Source organism: Haliotis rubra, unplaced genomic scaffold (assembly GCF_003918875.1).
Source record: "Haliotis rubra isolate DU_JTF1 unplaced genomic scaffold, ASM391887v1 Scf35, whole genome shotgun sequence".
NCBI classification, from domain to species: Eukaryota; Metazoa; Mollusca; class Gastropoda; order Lepetellida; family Haliotidae; genus Haliotis; species Haliotis rubra.
In genome coordinates, this window is record NW_025767024.1 from 3,188,394 (window position 1) to 3,214,344 (window position 25,951).

Below are 25,951 nucleotides of genomic sequence, written 5' to 3' on the forward strand. Positions count from 1 at the left end.
TCACAGACAACAGAGGGCTGCCATATAGCTGGAATATTGTTGAGTGCAGCGTTAAAATTCTTGTGCTTGTATACAAAGCTTTTCACGGTATTGGCCCATCATACATCAATGAACTGATCCAGTGCCATCAACCCTCCCGTTCCCTACGTTCTAGTAGTGCCCAGTTACTAGTTGTGCCAAGTACGAGGACAAAGACATTTGGAGACAGATGTTTCTCAAAAGCAGGTCCTATGCTTTGGAACAACATCCCATTGGGCATTAAAAGTGCAGAGAAAATCTGTGCATTTAAGAGAATGTTGAAAACATTCTTTTTCAAATCATGTTACAGTTCCGAGTGACTCTTTCCTTGTCAGACTCATACGAAAACGCCTTTGAGCAGGACTCATCTGGATATTGGCGCTATATAAATCTCTATATATTATTATTATTATTATTATTAAACATCAAAGCAAACCAACCAACCTACAGAGGGGGTGTCTGAAGACAGATGCCTTTAAAAGAAAAATTAGTGATCCAGTGAAACAGTTTGAACTTTAAGTTTAAAAAACACGAAAGATAAATTCTTATTATATTGGTCATTCGTTTATAAACTCCGTGAACCTGAGTATCACAATAGATGGCGACTTGACAAGGAAAGCTGATGCCTGGGTAGAAACATGATCCAGCCGGGCTTGTGATAGGACTCCAGTGTGCTGCATGCTATTGTTGTAGCCCAGGAATGTCAAGGCTTGGTGGCCCCTTATATTTGGCCAGTGTGAAATATGATGAGGACCCTAGGGATACCTGAAGAATTGAGGCAGAAAATCCTTAGGTACACAAATAATCAAAGTAGGCCCAAAGATTCAGGCCTCCTATTCATTGATGGAGTAGGAGTTATAGAAAGAATGTGAGGAGGATGACTCTCTTGGGTTAAGATGATGCTTATAGTTTCTGGTCATGGCTTTGATATCATAGGGACGGGTGGTTCTCTTGTCACGTGTGTGGAGTTATGCCCCTTTGCCTGCCAGGATCTGCTGATTTTGGTTTGCCTTCATTATGATCCTTTGTGGGTAATTTAGGATCATTGTATGCTACTCAGAGGTCTTTCATGGTAGACATGCTCATAGGTTTCATAAATGTTTAACAGAGTCTGATTTGCCAACTAGTTACTTGTGGTAGCTGGCCCACAAAAATGAAAATGTCTTTAAATTTCGGCTTGCCTTTGTAATTGTTTTTATGAAAGGTTAAAAGCGAGCTAAGTATGGCCTTGCAAAAGTATAGACATCGCTGAGAACCAATCCAACTATTTTAAGAGTAATTGATTATCATCAAAACATAAATATAACATAAATGTAAATGGCATTTAAGAAGCACTAGCCGCAAGTTTTCTGTTAACAATTACACTGCTCGTCAATCTTTTATTTTGTCGTAAAACATCATTTTGGGGAAATAAACAGAGAGAATGTCATAAATGTTTAACTGTTCAGGAACATTCCTGACTGTTGAACAACAAACAAATCACTCCAAACCATCACCAATACCAAGTAGGTCAATCTGGAGATGACTGGTCACCAGAAATCAAAGTCCAGATTCACTGGACACTAATCCAGCTGACAGGCTGGGCTTCTGTACGCTGGACAGGAGCATTCAGCCAGATGAACCCCTTTAAGAGTTGTGTGATTGGTACAAAAGGATGCCATTGTTGTTCCTCTAACACCAGACTTGAGGCCTGACCAGTTTGGTCTTTGTTCGAAGAAGAATAGACACTATTGAAACCTGTTGACCAGGGCTTCATTACATGGCTTCATCCCACGAGCATCTTGACAATGCATTTCAAGGTAGAATGGTCACCATATGTCAATTGACTGAGATACAGTCCTTGTGTCATTCTCATGTCCAAGCTAAGTACAGTAGGGGGTATTTTTACAAGTCCTGGCTTAATGGCAAACACTACAAAGGGCCTTCTTGCAACATGGTTGAATTTTCTGGTTAAATTATCTCCAAAGTTGGAGATATGACAGTATGCCTTTATTAACAATTCAGATCAAAATAATATTTTGGTCTCACTGGCTCAAATAATAATTATCTATGAGGACACTGGCACAAACTGGAAATACCAGCTCACCTGAAGATCACCTTCAACAAGGAGTAGATAACTCTAGACAAGCAAAGGTGTACACATTTCTCCATACAGTCATTTGTTTGGTTTTCTGCTATTTGAGGAACAATATAATGACATGGGATGAATTAAAGCAGTCATGCATGAAAATCTAATAATTAAGATATTATGGCCTAACAGTCTGTGACATTACTCCCGAATGGCAACTCTCAACTTTCTGCCAAGCTTGCCATAATTAGCTCTGAGCAAGTCTGCTTAGATAGAAAGCTGTTAGACGTGTTGAGAGATTTGCTTCTCAGAAGTTAAAATGTTTATATCCTGCTTCTGAGTAATAATAACAGGAAGTGGGATGGAGTCAAATGTTAGTGATAATTTTCACTTCCTAGGCACGATTATGTCACGGGTGAAGGCTTGGCTATTGCTTGGTTGTTGCTTACGAAACTGAAAACTTGACTTGTTGACAAAACATGATTGAGTAATTCAAATGTGTTGTTGTTGATGTTTCTTCCATGATTCAACTGAGAGACGATATATATTTGAAACCGTTTGTGCAGCTAAGTTTCATGTCAAAACTGAAAAGTTAAGTTTGATATTCATGTGGGTTTCTCTTAATTTTGTGAAAAACGTGGGCAACAGTTTTGGAATATTTTTGTATCATTGAAAAAAAGGATTTATTAGCTTGTGTTCATGTGAAGGGTTGGGATATTTTTGTATCACTCAAAAAAAGGATTAATTAGCTTGTGTTCATGTGAAGGGTTGGGATCCAAATTGAGATCATTCAATAGAGACATTATTTATTGTGGTACATGTCAGTAATGCCTGTGAAGGTCCGGGTTAGAATATTGATCTTCAGTAACCCATGTTTGTCGTAAGAGAGAGACTAACGGGATCCCTGACTTGGTGGACACATGTCATCAGTTCCCAGTTACGCAGATCGATGCTCATGCTGTTGATCACTGGATTGTCTGGTCCAGACTTGATTATTTACAAACCGCCACCATAAAGCTGGAATATTGCTGAGTGTGGCGTAAAACTAAACTCACTCACTCACATGTCAGTAGTATGATTATTATATTATTATTATTATTATTATTATTATTATTATCTGTGTTTGGGGAAGAGTGTGATGGTTGAGAACAGGGATGTGTGTGCGGAAGAGGAACAACCAACCTCCTTCACATTCCTTGCCACTTTCCGTTTCATATTTCTTGTCTCTGTGTCCCTGGCAAGTTTCTGTGCCGTCTTTATGTCGTAAGTAGGACACCTAAATGAATACGTGCAAGAAAACATTGTGTTTGTCTAGGTCAAAGAGGATGTGTAGGTTTCAAGAGATGATGTATTCATCTTTTTCTTATATTTAAGGGGGTTGGGAATGAGCTGACACCCTGCAGTAATGTCAGCTCGAGAGTTAACTCCATGCTGTCAATGCCCGGGGCTGTTTCTCCTTCAACCAGGAACTGGCAGATACCTATTGTCTCTACTTGCTGTGTGATGTAAACATTTATTGACAAAGTGCCATGCATTTTGATTGTTCATTGTGATCTATGACTGTTCAACTTAATTTGTTGTTGTCATCCAAAACAAAAATCATACTTTAAAACAACTTTCTCCACCTTAAGAAATGATAATGAATATGAACCATCCATGATTAAAAGAAGGACTTTGACAAAGAAAAATATCTTCTTGTAAGTGTTGTCTTGACTGAGGGCTCCAGGGCCTAGATTTTTGAAGCTCTCTTAGCGATAAGATAGTCGTAAGTGCCATACATTAACATCAACTTACGACTATCTTAACGCTAAGAGAGCTTTGAAAATCTAGGCCCAGTACTACTTCAGTTTAAGACTTCTGTATATAACGATACTTTGTATATTTAGTATTATGATATTTGGAGAACAGGAGGGTTGGGATTTTTGTTTGAAACTATGAGCAGTTCAGTATTTGTAAACTATTTTCTTTGAAAGATAAAGCCAAGCAATTAAAATATATTTTTCCAGTTAATGATTAGGGTAGACGTTAATGCTGCATTGAATCTACTTACAGTCTCTGAATATATGTATAATTTTGATAAAAGGAAACAAGTCCTTTTAAATTGACAAGGAGTCCCTGTGAGAATGCAGATTCAGAACCGGAGGAAATCTAGACTTGCTTCATTTAGGGCTTTCACATTGCAAAAAGTCCTGGGCGGAAGGGAAAATAATGTGGTACAGGGTCTGTGAGACAGATTTAGTCCACTATGAGCTGAATTTGATGCATATCAAAATACAGGGAAATGGATATACGAATAGTTTTCACGAATACCATTAAACATCACCAGTTTATGTATTGAGTGAGTCAGTTTAGTTTTATTCAACACTCAGCAATATTCCTAGCTGTGTGGCATCAGTCTGTAAATAATCGAGACTGGACCAGACAATCCAGTGATCAACAGCATGAGCATCAGTCCATGCAGTGGGATACAATGACATGTGTCAACCAAGTCAGCAAGCCTGACCACCCGATCCTGTTAATCGCCTCTTATGACAAGCATGGGTTACTGAAGATCAATTCTAACCTGGATCTTCACGGGTCAGTCCATGTATTATCAATCATAGTCAGTCCAACATTATTTCACATGACCATGTTAATTTGGCATGACAATGATCTGTAACCACATTACTATTCTTAATATGTAATATATATTCTATACTAAATATATAAAAATGCAGACTTTTATCCTTTTTCGCATAAATACATTCCGTTTTGCATTTCTCACTTTGACAGACAAAAGACAAATTCAAGGAAAAATACACTCATTTAGAAAAAATAAATGAATATTTGATTCTTGTGATTGGAAATAATGAATTGAATTCATAATATGATATATGGTTCAATTCATCAAATACGTGATTGAAAGGTAAGAAACCCAGTAACATGGTAAATCCAGAAAATTATATTTTTTACAAAGAAGTTGTTAAAAACATAATCATGGTTCTCCCCTCAGAATATTCGGCCACTTATAGGGGCAGTGGGGTAGCCTAATGGTTAAAGCATTAGCTCGTCACGCCGAAGACCCGGGTTCGAATCCCCACATGGGTACAATGTGTGAAGCCCATTTCTGGTGTCCCCCGCGCGTGATGTTGCTGGAATATTGCTAAAAGCGGCGTAAAACCAAACTCAGTCAGTCGGCCACTTATGCTTTTATCAAATCAGAAATGTGGAATAGTTGATTTTAAGTCTTTAGTTGTGTGGTACTTGAGAGCCAGTGAACCGACAATAAGATTTCTTGCATTGTTTGATGGCGATCTTTTGATGGTAATATTTAGAAGTTGATGGAGAACAACTTCTGTAGTATATTCTACACGTGGCCTTGATTAAGGTTACGAGACAGGTTTTCATGGCCATGTAACTCAATCTGTAGAATGACTAACTTAGGTGGTGGAACTGAATGGCCTGAGAATGGTGGTTCAAACGTGTTCGGGTCGTATCTATATGACCTTGGCATGGTTGACAAGCCACAGACAGGCAATAAAACTACAGGTGTTGAAGACAGCTTGACTCAAATTCCAGTATCAAGTTTTGTGATCATTCAATCTGAAGACACATTGTCAGGATGTAAAGAATTTCAAGTCGATGTGTAAACTTTGACATTACAGTTCTGTGTCCAAACACTCCAATTTAGCTGCGCATGAGGTGTGACCTTACTCTTTGGCTGACCCGAATGGAAATTGTTACCAGATTCATTGTTGACATGCGGTATTATCGACAACTCCTTGTGTTACTTCTGTTTATTTGTTTACTCACATAAACATGATTGTGTTAATATTTAGATTATATTTACTGAAGTGATGTTAGTGTTTGCGGTTGGAGTTATCTGATTTAAACTGGAGATATGTCAAGTGTCGTATTTCTTTGTACTTTGACAAGTAGCTGTTGAAACCTTAGAAGCTTATGAAACTGGTCAGTGATATAAATTTCAACAGTGTCTGGGAAAAGGGGTGTCCATTTCCTCATGTCTTCTGTAACAGAGTGCTAGCTTCGTTTTCGGTTTCCTGATGGTATTCTCATGTTAATGACAGAGGTTTATTTAGTACTGTTTACTTCCTTCATGATGAACCTTTCAGAAAGTAGAAAAAAAAATTCTTCGGAAAAATTAATTTCATGAATCCAATTCAATAGTTGGTCTGCATCCAAATGAACTTGAAATTTTGTAGCCAGAATACTGATAAGAGAAAGGAACACCTATTTTTTGTTTGTTTTTTAATGGTGCACTTTGTTATTTAATGGTCAGGGTTTGAAATACCCCATATATTAGTGTGTCACGGTAAATACAGAAATGGCACGGCTAAAAAATGTTCTCGGTGCCCTTTTGACACACCTAATTTTTTAAGAGACATAACTCACATTTAGTCATTTAAACCCCCAAAACAATTATTTTTTTCCAAATTGAATAATACCATACATATTTAAATGCCCATAAACCCGTTTCTTTATTTAACAATAAATTTCAAATGATCATCATCATTGTCATTTATTCTGAAAACATGTGGGCATACTCGATTTCTGAAAGGCACACCTAAAATATTTGTCTGGTGCCCTAAGGCACACTTAGACAAAAAAGTATTTCTATCCCTGTTGATTTACTTTGTTTATGTGTGACAGAGGTGTGTGATTAATTGAGTTTGGACCAGTTATTACAGTAATGACATCTAAGCATCTGTTAGGATGTGATGACACATATCAATTATGTGAGCTTGACCACTAGGGCTCATTAATAGCCTCTAACAACAATTCTAACCCAGACAGGGGTTTAAGCCTAGCGGTAAAAGCATTCACACCAAAGACCTGGGTTCAAACTTGGGTATTTCAGTAATAGCCTCTAGTGACAATTCTAAACCAGACTTATGTGGTAGCATAGTGGTTGAAGCGTTCACTCATCATGCGCTGTGCCGGGTTCGATTCCCACATAGGTATAGCATGTGGAACCATTTCTGGTGTCCCTTGTCATGATATTGCTGGAATATTGCAGCGGTTCATCACTTATGATGGTCGTCCTTTCAATAACCAGACATTATGCCAGTACTTCTTACTCTCAGAATGCCAAAACATGAAACAAACTGACATGAACTGACCGTCGGAAAGTGCCAAATTTCAAATCCACATGCCTTGGTTCACGGCTTGCCAGAAAAAATGTAAGGAATGGCTGGTGCCTATTTTATGTCCAGGTGTATAGATGAGTACTGCTCTTATTTAAATTTTGTCGGCTAAGGGTCTGTTTCATGGTTATGCTCACACATCTGTGTATGTTCTATTGGGCCAATGAGTGATTTTGTTGGGCTGGCCAGTAGATAGTTTTTGCGGAAAGGCTGCTCCCAGGGATGGGTACTAGAGACAGGTTGTCAATTTTTTCAGTCAGCACCATCATCATCATCATCATCACCATCATCATCATCATCATCACATGTCAAAATGATCGTGTTCTTAAAGAATAGTTATTACTTTGTAGGTAATACAAGTTTTACTTTGACAAGCTGAGTTTTCTCTGAGAACCTCATTGTGGAGAATAGAATATATCCTTGAGCTGTTTTATTAGGAGTTTTTGTGTTGTCAAATATGTCTGATAAGTGGACCCTAATATTCCATTACACTGAGGTATTCTAAACAGTTTTTTTCAAAAGTGACCTCTTTTGAAGCTCTGTGTGATATGTTAAATGAACCTTAGTTATCACTGGAGGATACACACTGAAAGGTGACCTTGAACACAAGTGACCTAATTTCTAGGAAATCCTTTCATCTTCTCTAAAATTAGATCACTTTTATTCAACACTTCCAACTTTAAATAGTTTGAAAACACTATAATGACACTACTACATTACTTGTATGACTAGAGTTTTGTAGTATTTGTTTGTTTGTTTGTTATTCTGTCATGTATGTTCCATATGTTCCATCATGTCTGGATCTGACAATCCCGTGATCAATATCATGAGCAGTTATTTAATACCTGTTTATTTATTTGAGACTTCTGTTAGTATTTACCCGTGAAGGTCCGGGTTAGAATATTGATCTTCAGTACCCCATGGTTGTCGTAAAAGGTGACTAACAGGATCAGGTGGTCAGGCTCGCTGACTTGGTTGTCACGTGTCATCGGTTCCCAATTGTGCAGATCAATGCTCATGCCGTTGATCACTGGATTGTCTATTTGAGACTTAATTATTTACAAACCGCCGCCAAATAGCTGTAATATTGCTGAGTGCGGCGTTACACAACAGCAAATCGAGAATGACGTGCATTCCTGATGACGATGGCAACATACAAAGAAATACAGAGTGGTGCAACAATTTAATTAGAATAAAGTAAGGACTGGTCGGCTCAGAGACAGTTGTGGGGTAGTCATGTTAAAACATGATATCTAAGTGGTTTATAGAACCGTGAAGATCCGGGTTAGAATATTGATCTTCAGCAATCCATGCTTGTCGTAAGAGGCGACTAACGGGATCGGGTGGTCAGGCTTGCTGACTTGGTTGACACATGTCATCGGTTCCCAATTGTGCAGATCGATGCTCATGCTGTTGATCACTGGATTGTCTGGTCTAGACTCGATTATTTACAGACCACCACCATACAGCTGGAATAAAACTAAACTCACTGACTCACTCACTCTTAGTATTTTGGTTGGTTATTATTCTGTCATATATATTACATCTGTATATGACAGTGGTCTAAATATACTTGAATCTGGACCAATCAATCCTGTGATCGATATCATGAGCAGTTCTTTAGTATTGGTTATCTGTATAAACAGAAGTAAACACATAATTAGCTCTCTGGTGTTTTGGACACCTTTGTACATATGTTACATATGTTTTAATTTTAAATATACAGTGCCAGTATGTCTTTAATTTTGATTTTGATTTAAAAAAATTAGTGCTAGTGTATAAAATGTGTATTTTATGCGTCTTTGTAATTGTTTTCCTTCACTTCATTTATTTTTTATACGTTCACACTGTATGTTAAATGAATTCTAAAAATAAATGCAACATATCAATTACAATGTGAGTGCCAGTGTACCAAATCATTCAGAAGTCTGAGGCAAATAAAGGTATTTGCTTATTAAGTATAAAACTGATATTTCAAGATTAATTAACAAAAAGAAACATCAGGTATTTTAATGATATCATTTACTGACAAATTTAATTTAGTTAAAGGTAAGACATGTTTGGACACACATCAAGACATATATATTGTGATGAATGATCGAGCAGAAAGTTTGCGACTTTAAAATTCACACGAGACACTGTTTTCTAGATATTTTAGTGGATTGTTATTGACATCAGTCACCAAATACAATATCTAATTTATTTTTCTACACCATTTTCAGCTGTATGTCATTCTGATCCAGAAATTAGAGACTAACTTTTGAAACGCTTTGATACGTTTTGTTTGAGCTGCAGAAAACTGTGTTTCACTGACAAGCAGTCAATAGAAAACAAGTCAATATTTCTCAGGCAGTCAGTTGTATGCATAATGAGATCTCATCCTGCTCTCACTCTTGAGATCCTCCACTGGTCATTGACGTCCAGCCATAAACAGTCACAAATCATTGATAACGTGATCGGTCAGTACACCTCTGAACTGTGGTCCCTTCAAACATGGTGTGTTGTGTCTAAACACAAGATGGAAAGTTTGTACTAAATCTTAATGGATTAAATCAACTCTTTCTTTTATTATTGACCTTCTCCGTGGTCAGATGGATGGGGCATCTGGAAAGGGTGAAGGTCACGGTCCAGTCTGATGTCTGCACCATACCAAGAGATGTTAAAATGGTACTTCTTGTTAGCGGGGCGGTGGTGTAGCCTAGTGGTTAAAGTGTTCGCTTGTCACGCCGAAGACCCGGGTTCGATTCCCCACATGGGTACAATATGTGAAACCCATTTCTGGTGTCCCCCGCTGTGATATTGCTGGAATATTGCTAAAAGCGGTGTAAAACTAAACTCACCCACTTGTTTTTACCCTGCATGCCCTTGGCTTTAACTAGGACTAGTCAGTAGGGCTGGCTGACGATATAGATCATAGATATTGATCATAGATATAGATCATAGATATGGATCATAGATATTGATCATAGATCATAGATATAGATATATAGATCATAGATATTGATCATATTGAGATATAGATCATATGGATCATAGATCATAGATTCATAGATCATCATAGATATTGATCATAGATATAGATCATAGATATTGATATTGATCATAGATTCATAGATATAGATCATAGATATTGATCATAGATATAGATCATAGATATTGATCATAGATATTGATCATAGATATAGATCATAGATATATCATAGATATAGATCATAGATATTGATCATAGATATTGATCATAGATATAGATCATAGATATAGATCATCATAGATATAGATGATAGATATTGATCATAGATATTGATCATAGATATAGATCATAGACATATCTAAATATCGAATGATTATAGATAAAAATATCTGAGAAAATAGAAAGAAAGAAATGTCTGAAAGAAATGAATGTATTTCACATCAGTGGTGAGTTGTAACTTGTATTTGTATATTGTATGAGAAAATTTAACCTTTTTTCTATCACAAAAGTTAATGTATGATATTATTGATAACACAATTTTCATATTGATAATCATTAATAATTTTTCCTATCGACAATATTTCTGATTATCAATCATTTTAGCCAGCCCTACTGGTCAGTGTGGCATCAGTATATTAGTCTGAGTGGAGTATGTGTCATAAGCTGTGAGAGAATATTGCTGAGTGCGGCGTAAAACTAAACTCACTCACTCACCATAAACTGTGAGAGGTATCTTATTGGGCTAGCACTATAAAACCAGCACAAGTCCACACTTTTACCATAAACTATAAACTCGCATGTTTATATGTCAACATATTAATGCAGCAATGCCGACATTAAACCCTCACTACACCTTACAGGGTTTTACCTTGACTCACAAGCATGAAATCAGACCTCCAGTTATTAGTTTTAATGGTCCTGTAAAGTAACGGTGTAGAAAAGTGGACATTTTGATAATTTCTTCAGAACCTGGAATGAATCATTGATGATGTGGACAGATGGATGAAATGATGCACGTAACTGCTCTGAAAGAAACAACCAAACACCAAGCAAAGTCATAGATTTCATGGGGGACTATGAATAATAGTTTGCGTCCGTCTGAATTAGTGGTGTTCCGATTAATTGAAATAATCAAAGATTGGTCGCAGTGACCAAACGACCAAGCAATCGATCACATTTTCTCATAATCGAACATAAACGATTTTTGAACTACTTTTTTAGTCTTTGAAATACTTGACAATGGAACATATCGTTGAAGTTGTCAGTGCCTGAAGTCACTTCACTAACTGAAAATCCATGACTGAATATTTCTTGAAGACTCCAGGAAGTTTATGTTCATGATATATAAGTCATCACTTTAAAGTAGCAAGTTGCATCATGTTATACATATCTGCAATAACAACCTGGATGGGAAAATCTGAAAAATGACACTAACAAATTTTTTTCGATGATTGTTCGTTGGTAATGAAGCAATCATCAATTGTGAGATTTCAACCAATTCCCAACACTAGTCCAGAGCTCCAGATAAGATTTAGCTCATGTGGGTACTGTACCACTGTATTGTTTTGGAGTGGGTATTATGAATGTTGATTGGGTATTTCATTTTCCGTTACCCACTGCTTTCAAATATGTGCATATTTCAGTCATTTTACTCACCTAAGTATTATGTCATTGAGTAAGTTTACTAAGCAGGTATGTTCTGCCTTATGTCATACCTAATCAAAACCAACTTAAATATAATGGAAATGATTTCATAAAAAAATCCTATACTAACAGTACAACTTGATAGCAATCGATGTCTTTTTCATTACGCAAGCGATTTTTATAAATATATTTCGTATGCATTTAGTTTTAAACTTTTGGCGTATCTAACATTTTAGATGTGTAATTGGTACGCAGCAATTATTTTTCAACACGTAATTGGAAATTTTCTATGCGTATTTTACCCGGATACGCTGCTTATCTGGGCCTTTGCTAGTCTGAATGCATCCATTATCTATTTTTGGGCATAGTGGACACACATTTGCGTGTCACGTAATACCCTGCCTTACATCATCATCATCATCATCATCATCATCATCATCATCATCACCACATCCTCCTAAACCATTGTAACTGAAGCAGGATATCAAACTAAGTTAACATTGGTCTATTGTTGTCAGATCATTGAATCCTATTTACTGGCTTCGTGTCAAAATTCTTCCATTACAATAAGATCTAAAATATTTTGACTTCCGACACAGTTTTATGTATGCCACAGACTATCTGAAACTGCAGCCGAAAATAGGAAGCTGTTTGAAGCTGATCGATAGAGCAAGATTTGAAGTGAATGGCTTATCCAGCAACATCTGGTTCCTCGCTCAGTTCCTATAGGCAGAAAATGGCATTAAAGGCCGCCACGTTAGTAGCTGGATTACTGGTTATTGTCAAGTTTATTGGAGACTGGCTGGTTAATGTCAATTTCAAACTTTCATGTCTAATGCGTGATATGTTCCGTGGCTGGCCCTCTGTGGATGGAAAGTCATCTTAACTGTTGTTGTTCTGCAAGGTCAAATCGTGTTGTCAGTTGTTCATGAAGTGATAAAACGTTCTTACTGATGCAGTTCAAGATGGCTGAAAATGTCTTTATTGAAACATATATTGTTTAAAATTGGTTTTGTTATTTTCATTTTCTTCTGATGTGAACAGTGTACGGTATGGAAGTGGCTTTGTCTATAATATCCAGTCCTAATCTTCAGTCTGCTTCAAAATTAGTGAGTGAGTGAGTGAGTGAGTTTAGTTTTATTCTGCCTTTAGCAATATTCCAGTAATATTCATGGTGGGGGATACCAGAAATGGGCTTCGCACATTGTACCCATGTGGGGAATCAAATCAGACGAGGGAAGGCTTTAACCGCATTGCATTTTCTCTTTTTCTCAACACGGACTGTAGTTTTCCATATGATGCATAGAGATTTTATAAAAATTCAGTTTGCCAGCTATCAGTGTTTTGACATCACAGTATTGTAATACATGATACTGTCATTATGTCCTAAGCGAAAATGTGGGTCAAATTTGGTCTTCAACAACCAAGAGTTGAGGGATTGGGTGGTCAGACTCCCTGAGTATTATTTCAATTAATTGGAACACCACTAGCTTCAACAACCAAGAGTCGAGGGATTGGGTGGTCAGACTCCCTGAGTCTGACTCAGTTGATGCATGTCATTGTATCCCAATTTTTCTAGATTGATGCTCATGATGTCGATCACTAGGTTGTCTGGCTCAATTGTTTGTCTACCGATATCTTTCTCGATGACACACATGACAATCATTGCTGCTGAAGACTGAATTCCGACTGGGATCTTTCTCGTTCTCCAAAAGTAATTAAACATGTCCAGGGAAACTGATGATTAATTTCATAAACTATGTTACAAAGCCAGAGCAGACCACCTGATTCGTTATGTTGCCTCTTTCATGTTGGACACTGGTCAAACTGGCCAGAACTATGCCAAGAACTCTTTTGAAACTTGATATTAAAGATAGTCTACCGATGTGTTCTGCTAGTGTGTGAGACCCACCTCTATTGCCATAGCAGACCATCTTATTCCATTAAGTTGCCTTTTTAATGTAGGACACTGGTCAAACTGGCCAGAACTATGCCAAGAACTCTTTTGAAACTTGATATTAAAGATAGTCTACCGATGTGTTCTGCTAGTGTGTGAGACCCACCTCTATTGCCATAGCAGACCATCTTATTCCATTAAGTTGCCTTTTATATGTAGGACACTGGTCAAACTGGCCAGAACTATGCCAAGAACTCTTTTGAAACTTGATATAAAAGATAGTCTGCTTATTAGTTCTGCTGGTGTGTGAGACACACTTCTACTGCCCCAGTTTCTAAAGTTTCCGTGAGCATGTTCATGATGTATTGCCCACACAACTTTAGTAATTAATTAATTAATTGGTGAGAGCACATTTAGCATCAAAGAAAAAAAATTGTTGTGAGTTCTTTGAAATCTTTTTTATTCAGTGAACGTTTGTACAGGAACGTTAATTCTTTTTAAGTGCTTTCATGTGTCACAGTTGCTGTTACATAATGTCATAAGAAAGTGTCCGATTTTATTAACTTAGTTTTTGTGATATCTGTTGAACTTGCACACTGTTTTGAGCTGAGACTTTGTATGAATGCATCAATCTATCTCTAAAATGTGCTCACAGATTGAAAATCTGATTTTAGCATGGCAGCGGTACTGAAAATGTCATTTTTTCTATTATTTGGCCACGTCTGCATGTATAATTATGAAGTTTGATATGCTCCATTTTTAAATGAATTTGAATTGGAAAAGTTTGCACTGTCCACATTCTCCAAGTTAATTTTATCTGTGTCAATGGGTGTGAAACCGATCAAGATTAACTCCATCTTCAGTTGCTGATGTTGCAAGAAGATCAGGATGAATATTAATTGAACGTACTTTCTTTGGTAATACTTGCTATACAACTGTCAATAGAAATAAACAAATTACTAACTTCTCATTTTATTTTCAGGTGTTACAGAATTTAGGTCGTGCAGAACGAACACACGATGAGACTTTTGACGAATATGTAACCAAAGTCGAGAGGCAACAGGTAAGAATCACTTCCACTGGTGAATGTAAAACTTCAGTTGACATATCTGTAATGAAGTAATGTTTTGTAAATATTCATCAATGTCAAATCTTGACTTGTCAATCAATCAACTGATGGAGGTTGTTTATAAGAAGAACATTTCCTTGTATATCTGAATACAGTTTATATACTTACCCTGAAATTTACAAACTTATGCTGAAAATTATTATTTCTGATGAAGATGAAGATGTTTATTTCAGTATTTGAGGCCACATGGCCAAGAGTACAAACATATAGAAACAATATTGCGTGGATGGACAGATAAAACAATGTCGTTAGTTCATTTTCATACAGGCAAGTTACGCTTTAGAAATGTTGCAATAGACTTCAATAGATGTGCATTTGTTGTTAAAAGTTGTTTAAATTTTCATCTTGATGGAAACGTTACATGGCAATAACTAGGTAAATACAGCTTTCTGTGTACAGAATAGAATGGACACATAAGTAAAAAATGAAATTCATCTTGTGTAGCATTAAAATCACATTCGTCAACTATCAATACATTGGAATTTATATTATTATTATAACGTTGTTGTTGAACACTTTCAATGCAACGTATGGCTTAAACAGCGGAATTTGCATAAAATGCGTATAAGGTTCTTGTTATGACAAAGTTCCAATATGTTGGGAATTGGTTGAAATCTCACAATTGATGGTTGCTTCATTACCAACGAACAATCATCGAAAAAAGTTGGTTAGTGTCATTTTTCAGATTTTCCTATCCAGGTTGTTACTGCAGATAAGTATAACATGTTGCAACTTGCTACATTAAAGTGATGACTAATATATCATGAACTTAAACTTCCTGGAGTCTTAGAGAAATATTCAGTCATGACTTTTCAGTTAGTGGAGTGAGTTTTCTAAGAAATAAACATGTTTTCAGGCCCTGACAACTTCTAAGATATGTTCCATTGTCAAGTATTTCAAAGACTAAAACAGTAGTTCCAAAATCGATTATGAGAAAATGTGATCGATTCCTTGGTCGTTTGGTCACTGCAACCAATCTTTGATTATTTCAATTAATCGGAACACCACTAATTTCTACTATTGTATGACAAAGTAGACACAGTCTACACAATTTCCTCATGCTTTTTTTACCACATTTCATTATAGATCCGTGTACTTTTGGCAACCAAGACTATTACAGCTGTCTTTTTCATTTCCTGTATTCTGTGTGTCAAACATTTTCTGCTGTATATTTCTAAAAATGAATTACAATCATTCAAGATAACTGGATATGTTGTGCAGGAATCGTGACAATGTTTGGCGTTAATCCGCTCACACTTAGAACTTCTGGTCCAGTAGTGTTGGGAATTGGTTAAAATCTCATAATTGATGATTGGTTCATTACTACCGATCAATAATCGAAAATAATTGGTTAACGTCATTTATTAGCACATTAATTTAAGAGGAAAATGTAGTTCTTCTGGGGTTTTTTTGGCAAAATTTCACATCTTTAAAGGATGACTAGTATGTTAGGAACATAAATTTCTTGGAATCTTTAAGATAAATTCAATCATGACTTGAAACGAGCTTGTAGTGCTTGCGAAATGTAACAGACAAAACCAACCATGTGAAAAATATTGTTTATGAAAACAAGTGTTCCAGAATTAATTTGTGTTTGATTATGAGAAATTATGATCGATTTTGACTGCAACTCGTTTAGTTGTCACCAATCGCAACAATATTTCAATTAATCTTCTCACCACCACTTCTGGTCCAGACTTAATTATTTACAGACTGCCATCCATATAGCTGGAAAGTTGGACAGTGTCGGTAAACAACAAGCGAGTTTCAAAAGTAAATCTTGTAAATATGTAAAACAAAGTTTAGACATTATTTAAACTTGTGGATATGTTTATAGAGTTTAAAATATTTTTGTTTCAGGACGTTGCCCATAGGATACAAAAGGAACTAAAAAATTATTTACATTGTGTGAGAGGTGAGTCGAAAAATACATTATCATGTGATGATACGATTGATACTGTATTAACAGAGAAAAGACTAAGTGATGCAGTATGGTATCAACACATGAGACAGCCAGTATTGACATTGATATACAAGCAGCAAATCTTTAACCTTCATACACTGGATTTTTATAAAATGTTTCTTGTAAATCAATGTCAATACTGGCTGTCTTCTTATATAGTAGAGGCGGTGGGGTAGCCTAGTGGTTAAAGCGTTGGCTCGTCTCGCCGAAAACCTGGGTTCGAATCCCAACATGGGTACAATGTGTGAAGCCCATTTCTGGTGTCCCCCGCCATGATGTTGCTGGAATATTGCTAAAAGCGACGTAAAACCAAACTCAGTCAGTCAGTCTTATATAGTAAACTCATGAAGATCTGGGTTAGAGCTGGTCTTCAGCAACCCTTGCTTGTCATTTAAGGCGACTAACAGGATCAGACTTGGTTGACACATGTCATCATATCCCTGTTATGTAGATCGATGCTCGTGCTGTTTAATCATTGGATTGTCTGGTCCAGACCTGATTATTTACAGACCACTGTGATATAGCTGGAATATTGCTGAGTGTGGCGTTAAACAACAACCAAACAAACAAAATCATGTGTAGAAAATCATTCCGATGGTGTGTACTCATGTTTGAACCCCTTGTGCCGATTCTGGTTTAGAAATAGTCCCCAGCTGCTGGTCTTAAGTAGACTTAATGTCTGGTCTGGTAGGTTGTTTCTTATTTGATCACATGTTGTCAACTGGTGTTGTGGATGAGGTGTCCGACTGGAAAACAGAAGGTCCCCGGTTCAGTCTTCTGGCTTGTCATTAGTGGTGTAATGATACATAAATACTGTCTTGTATCGTGATACAAGGCTCAGGATACATTGATTCCTCCTGTATCGCAATACATATGATACATAAATTATATTGATGTAAAAATGTGAATAATGACAGAAACTGTGCAAGATCCAGTTTATGCAGATTCTCTATAGACTGTTTGCAGTGAAAACGTATCGATAAATTTCACTTTAAACAAGAAAGTAAATCGAATAAAGTGAAATTAAGATTCCGAATCCTCGTTATTTTACCATGCCAACTGAACATTTAAATATCAGAATTTTTTTTAAACTTAGGATAAATGTTGTTTAACAAACGATCTTAGTTTCAAATCGTTATTATTGGTTTGTATTACCAGGGGGTATGCACATTAAATGAAACACCGAGAACAAGTAGGGTTGGTCTAAGTTAACGCTCATCACTTACCACACGTGCATTTGTTTCAGTGTTCCAACTACTGCGCTTACCCCCTTGTAATACAAACCAATAATAGCGATTTGAATCTATGATCGTTTGTTAAACAACTTTTATCCTAAGTTGAATAAAATTCTGAGATTCAAATTTTCAATTGGCAAGGTAACATTATGAGGATTTGCAATCTTAATTTCACTTTATTTGATTTACGTTTTTGTTTAAAATAAAATTCATTGGTACGTTTTCACTGCAAACAGACTATAGTATTTACCGGTTATATTTATAGAAGTATCTTCACAGTGCCCCAAGCTTATATGTTTCTTTCCCACAGTATCTACTATGTGAAATCTGAAAAACAAATGATTCACTGTTGTTATTCGCCTAAAAAGTAGAGAATATGAGTTCATGAAATAAAGGACTGACTGACTGACTGAGTTTGGTTTTACGCCGCTTTTAGCAATATTCCAGCAACATCACGGCGGGGAACACCAGAAATGGGCTTCACACATTGTACCCTTGTGGGGATTCGAACCCGGGTCTTCAGCGTGACGAGCCACTAGGCTACCCCACCGCCCCTGAATAAAGGAACTGAGTCAGGCTACAGATCATGTCATGTCCTTACCATATAATTTCACCTTTACTCGTCAAACAGATAGCAAAAGTAGAACTTGTTATTGTTAACGACAACAACTGAGTGAGTTTGGTTTGACGCCGCTTTTAGCAATATTCCAGCAGAGACCATATAATATCATATTATATGGTCTCTGAGTCCAGCAATATCACGGCGGGGGACACCAGAAATGGACTTCACACATAGTACCCATGTGGGGAATCGAACCCGGGTCTTCGGCGTGACGAGCGAACTCTCTAACGACCAGGCTACCTCATGAACCTCAAACAAGTATTGGCCAGCTCAGTGTACTGAGTTTGAGTAGGCTATCCATGTTAGATAGCAGCAGGGTATCCCAGTGGGCTAGCTCCATAAAACAAGTAGAGGTCACAATGATTAGATGCAGCCTCTAGCACATGCATGTATTGCTGTGACTTCATTAATATTGAAAGCAAGATAAGATCCATTTCAATTTGCGGGTAATCCGATGGTGTGGATCATTGTCTATAGTGTCAGTTGTAGGTTTGAATATGATTATCTGTAGAAAGCCATTGCTGCGATATTACGGTGTGTAGCATCAACATATGTGCCGTGATTATACTGTAAATATAGATGTTTAATGGAAAAGTATATTACTATATGGATAACAACTTCTTTATTTATAATGATGCGACGTTTCGGTATAGCTTCTTATAGTTGTCAAGCAACAGTATAAGAAGCTATACCGAAACGTCGCATCATAATCTTGCTTGACAACGGTATAAGACTGACTGAGTTTGGTTTTACGCCGCTTTTAGCAATATTCCAGCAACATCACGGCGGGGGACACCAGAAATGGGCTTCACACATTGTACCCATATGGGGATTCGAACCTGGGTCTTCGGCGCGACGAGCCAACGCTTTAACCATTAGGCTACCCCACCGCCCGACAACGGTATAAGAAGGTATACTGAAACGTTGCATCATAATAAATAAAGAAGTTGTTATCCATAAAGTATTATACGTTTCTATTATCCATCAACTTCTAAAATGCCAGTCAAACAGATAATATAGCTTTGAACGTGATGAAGAAACAGTGTCTTCAATGTATGTTTAAAACCTATGAAAATGTCTAGGGAGGTTCTCAAAATAGTTCTTTGCCTTTCACAAATCATCATCCATGTTTAGCTTTCATAACAACTGGACATGCAATCATTTGTCATTGTCAAGTCATCAAAGACACTTCATCATCTTCATGACAGATGATTGACACTCGTCACATGAAATGTCAGTTTCACAAATACATTTTCATTGGGTAGATATTTTCCTATCTATCAATAGATCCATGTAGAATCTCTGTAATTCCTGTGAATATCCTACCAATATTACATCTCTGCCATAAGTACTGTTTTTAGCTATCATCACATTTTAAACAGATTTTCAATAGAAGTCATCTTCACAGTTAAATATCCATAACCAGTTGTACAGGAAATAGCACATGCATCATCAATAATTTAAAATTCTGTTTTATGAGCAGTTTAAGAGGGCGTAGGAATGTTTTCCTTGTGAGTGAGCGACTCATTAATTTATACCTGCAAAACCTGCGATAATGTCGGTACTAATTCCCACATTTTAATAATAAAACAATTTTAATCTACAAAACTGAAACAAACTTATACCAAAAATCTTGTTAACTGCCCAACTTTTAATTAACAGTACACAGAATGGGAAGATGAGTTTCACAATGTAGTTAATCTTTGTACATATTTGTTAAACATGTTGAACGGGGGTTCAAAGTTTTTCGAAATGTTTCCTGAACACATGTAAATAAACATTTAAGTTGCCTAATATTTGAATCCACTTGCCAACATGTCACGGTTCTATTTTCCTTTCACACCTTGACAACCAATGATGTTGTCTCATTGCTGACACAAACTGAGGGACGTGCCTAGGTCCTTGTTAAGTCATACATATGTCATATCTAGAGTATATATATGTTCATTTGCACAGTGTGAAATCTACTTAAGGAAGAAATTCATGCTGTTTACATTCATATAACATGCATCAAGCTTCCTTTTGGCTCAAGGTTACTTTCAATTACCTCACCTAAATTCATCTGATGTAAAATGGATGTTTTGAATTGAACATTAAATTTATACAATGTTTATAAAATGGACATTTTTTATTTTTGCCATTTGGCTTGAAACTATACAAATAACTTCCTGAAATATCAGCATGTGCTTGAGAAAAGAGTGAATGAGGTTTTGCGCTGTTTTTAGCAATATTCCAGCAATATCATGACAGGGAACACGAGAATGGGCTTTACACATTTACATTGTGGGAATCGAACCCGGTTCTTCGGTGTGACAAGCGAACACTGTAACCACTAGACTACGCCACTGCCCTGCTGGAGAGAGGAATGTAAAGGCTTGAAATTTTCGTTCTGTGTTGAACATGTTGAAAATGCTCCTCTTTATATTCTGCTTTCTAAAGGCATTCCTGTTTCTTAAATATTCCAAACTCATGTAAACTTTTCAGAAATGAATGTATCTTTGAATCATATAAATTGTCATAACTTTGGGAAATTACACAAACCTATCTATTTATTGCCAGTAGCAATGATAGGTATCTCCAAATATGCATCTGTAACAAATAAGATGGATGGACCCAAAACATACCAGCTTACCATATAACAGACATTTGAAAGTTATTTCAATCTAAATCACAAGCAATGATATAAGCAGGTAGGGATATCAAAACAGTTATGAAGCTGATGTTCGACTGCAGCAAATTTCAGTATAAATTCCCAAATTAGAATTACAAATTTCCCATCTAATTTTAATAAAGCTGTAACAAATAATTAACTTTTGACAGAGAACTTGTATGTCGTTGATAACAAGATTAAAAGAGTTAAAGTCTTTAATGGTTAGTTTAAAATTATTGCACTGAAGGCATTGTTAAAGTATGTCAGAATTTGTAAAAATGAGAACTTGGATTTGTTTTCCCAGGTTACATGCCCAGGCCTTTTAGTTTAGAATCCTGGATCAATTCCTGAAGACTCAGATAGAATCAGGTGGGACTGATAGTCTAAGGATTAATTTATTTTGGCCTAACACCGCCTAACTGTATAACAAGTTTATCATGTACATACCAAAGCTGGATAGTCAAAACAACAAAGCAACATGTCAACACAGACTGTCTCCAACTAAACCAAAAAGGATAGGTATAGAGGATGTGTAAATATACATTTTTCCAAGCATGCTCGAAATTTCTCACAGAGCCAGTCAGGCATGAGTTGAAGTCTCGCAGTTGAAGAAATGTTGATTTTATGAACGGCTTCTTTTGACACTACTCCAATACAAAGGAAAGATATTATTAAATGAGTTTAATAGTGGCTATTATATGTCACAAAAGTTTTCAATTTCTCAGCCACTTTTCAACACAAAGGTATGACGTGTCCTTGCATTAAAAACGAAAATGATTTGCTGGCTCCTGTAGTTATAGGAGTCCCTTAGGCTCTTCTTGTGAGCTTGTCTACTTTATGTGACAGTCACTCATCCGGAAAGGTATGCCACGTTATGAATGTGATTTACTTGAGAACCTGGTATTCCACCTACCAACAGAGCATTTAGTTTGGAACACTATAGCTTAGACAAGGTATTTTGAAGCGTGGCTTTCCCCTTAATTCTTTGGTGCAGTAAAGCCTAATGTGATGTTTTTGTTGGATTATTAGACCTGAATTAAAAGAAAAAAGCCTTTGACAAAACACTGTCAGGCTGTTTTACAATTTAATTGAACGAAAGAAAATGTAATGGCATATTGTCACTAATCCTCAATTCTTTGGTGCAGTAAAGCCATATATCTTGTTTTTGTTGGACCTGAAACAAAAAGCAAATGAAAAGCCTTTGACTAAACATTGTCAGATTGTTTAAAAACTAGATTGAATGGAAAGGGAAGTAATGAGATTTTGTCACCAATGTACAGAAGAAATGATAATATGTTAAGAAATCTTTATTCTAACTCAAAAACGTCAATAATGTTTTGGTATCAATGTTAAAACTTGGTTGTGTTTTATTATTCGTCATATTAGCCACACTATCAACACTTATCCGAAATGAGAAAACTACATTAGAGTTTTAGTTGAAAGTTTTATTAGGCTAAATAAAGATTCCTTCCTTGACCGCTATTTCGTTCATGTCTGAAATCAATGCTCTGTCAGTAACAAGGAAAGGCATTGAACAATACGGAAATACAATGTACAGATGCACACATTGTTGAAAGTGTCGTGACGTGTGAAATATACATCCTTTACTCGAATATCATAACAGTGGCTGTATGGGCTCAAAATTAGGTCAAACAGAATCAACACAAGTGAGTCACGAAGCAGAAAACCAGTTGTCTGCAAGCTGAAGTTTACTCTAATTATCAAAACAGACAATGGGAGTACAAAACCCAACGTTTTATCTCCAAGCCGCATGTACATTATATCGATTTTTGATTATGAAGAGAAGTCAGATGTTGATTCAAGCTATAAATCAATTCAGTCATGTGGATTTCATCACGAAATGGATCAGCTAATTTTGTCCTGAAAGACTTCGCTTCCCTTTCTTCTTGGTTCATTTATTAGAAGATAAATATTTAGGTTATGGAAATCGTTACGTGTGAATTAATGGCACTTGAACAAAGGTATGTGTAATCACTTGCTGCAGTCAAGGAACAGAAATACCTGGGTGATTATGGATACAAAATTAATATTGATTCACGATTATAATGGGTCTGTTTTGGAAAAGCATTATCATCTTAAGTGTGGAAGATAAAATTTGTTCCTCTTTAATGGATTTTTCTGGTTTCAGTTTAATTTGTAAAAAGGATGGCACACTTTATCATGTTCAGTGTAAATATGGTGTATGGAAGGTAGTTGAACAAGGATATTCTTTGGTCTTTTTAAGTCTTGTGGACTCTCAGTAATGATTTAAGGGAAACATGGCATGATAATGGGCAAGCTTAGAATGATACTGGAGATGGTGGGTCTTAGAAACGATAATTTGGGGTGGGGTAATGTGGGGTATTTCACGCATGATAATGGGGTTCCCAGGCTTGACATTTGGAGTCCAGGGCCTGATAATGGGAGCTTTGTGTCATGGTAATTGGAGGTCTCTGTCATGATAATGAAGGGTCTAAGTGCATGATTATAAAGGGTCTAAGGATATGATAATAAAGGATCTAAGGGCATGATTATGAAGGATCTAAGTGAATGATCATGAAGAATCTAAGGGCATGATAATGAAGCATCTAAGGGCATGATAATGAAGAATCTAAGGGCATGATCATGAAGCATCTAAGGGCATGATAATGAATCTAAGGGCATGATCATGAAGCATCTAAGGGCATGATAATGAAGGATCTAAGTGAATGATCATGAAGAATCTAAGGGCATGATAATGAAGCATCTAAGGGCATGATAATGAAGCGTCTAAGGGCATGATTATGCTTTTGGTGATTTTCATGGCTTCAGTTTGAACGGTTTGAATCAGCTAAGAATGTGGTTTATATTCAAGCAGGACACAAACAGCTGTATGATTCTTCAAAAAGCACTCCACACAGTGTTAGGGTGTTGCTGTATATGTGAAGGTTTGAAACCTTTGTCGTTTGCACGAACCGAGCCAGACTTCCTGGTGACATGTAAAGGGGTGAAATAAACAACTTACTAAATTAGAAACTCGAGGGACAGGTGAAACTTATGACGGACGTTCCTTGCTCTCCCTTGCCAAAAAAGTCTCCTTGGCCAACAGTAGTTGAATTATGAAACTACTGTTAATCTCTTTAAACCTGAAGCTTAATACATTCTCATCTGTCTGCAGCACAATTCTGTGAAAGATGTCAAGAGAGGGACTTATAGCTCCAGTGTGTGAGGGGTGGTGGGGTAGCCTAGTGGTTAAAGTGTTCGCTCGTCACTCCGAAGACCTGGGTTCGATTCCCCATATGGGTACAATGTGTGAAACCCATTTCTGGTGTCCCCGCCACGATATTGCTGGAACATTGCTAAAAGCGGCGTAAAGCCATACTCACTCACTCGCTTCACTGTGTTAATGTTATTTTATGCCGTCAGCAGTGATACAGTTAGTTGATCCAGAGCTCCAGATAAGATTTAGCTCATGTGGGTACTGTACCCACTGCATTTTTTTGGAGTGGGTATTATGAATGTTGAGTGGGTATTTCATTTTCCGTTACCCACTGCTTTCAAATATGTGCATATTTCAGTCATTTTACTCACCTAAGTATTATGTGACTGAGTAAGTTTACTAAGCAGGTATGTTCTGCCTTCTGTCATACCTAATCAAAACCAATTTAAATATAATGGAAATGATTTCATAAAAAATCACTCATCCTATACTGACAGTACAACACTTGTCCTATACTAACAGTACAACTTGATAGCAATCAATGTCTTTTTCATTACGCAAGTGATTTTTATAAATATATTCCGTACACATTTGTTTTAAATTTTTTGCATATCTAACATTTTAGATGTGTAATTGGTACGCAACAACTATTTTTCAATGCGTAATTGGAAATTTTATATGCGTATTTTACCCAGATACGCAGCTTATCTGGGCCTCTGGTTGATCAGTGTAGATAATCAAAGTCTAGGAGAGACCAAGAGTAGCTGATAACATGACAGTAAAACAGGAGGTGTTCGGGAGGTTTTAGTCGAGAAAATGCACCAGAGGGGTTTCCGACATTAACAGGTTACTTACTTCGGAAATCACTCTGGTACATTAACAGGTTGCGAAACACCCCTTACTTCGTCAAAATCACATCTTTAGGAAAAGGGGCGGTGGGGTAGCCTAATGGTTAAAGCGTTGGCTCGTCATGCCCAAGACCCGGGTTCGAATCCCCACATGGGCACAATGTGTGAAGCCCATTTCTGGTGTCCCCCGCTGTGATGTTACTGGAATATTGCTAAAAGCGGCGTAAAACCAAACTCAGTCAGTCAGTCTTTAAGAAAAGCAAGATTTATTGATGTCAACTTCTTTATTGTGAATAACCCAATGGAGTGTATGCTTGCTTCTTCATCACATGTTTCTCGTGAAGACATTATTCTGGCACATTTCACTTTCCGATAGACCCAGTCTATCATTTAAGCTTGACTGCATGACAACTATTATGAGATATTCATACTAAAGAGTAAAACAGACATGATCGATTTCAGGGCATAATTAGAATTACACAAAGGTATATTTACCTGGGAAATATTAGCCTGAACAATAGCTGGATATTTGTAAAATATAGCAGCTTGCATTATATTGTGTT

General features: G+C 36.7%; 1 protein-coding gene across 1 annotated transcript in view; it reads left to right on the forward strand.

The window, feature by feature from the left end:
* LOC124285019 (myc box-dependent-interacting protein 1-like) overlaps positions 1–25,951 on the forward strand; it is a 67,680-nt gene that overhangs the window by 17,004 nt on the left and 24,725 nt on the right. Inside the window, 2 exon segments of the mRNA XM_046721162.1 lie at positions 14,725–14,805; positions 16,732–16,786. Of these exon segments, the coding sequence (XP_046577118.1) occupies positions 14,725–14,805; positions 16,732–16,786 (136 nt within the window).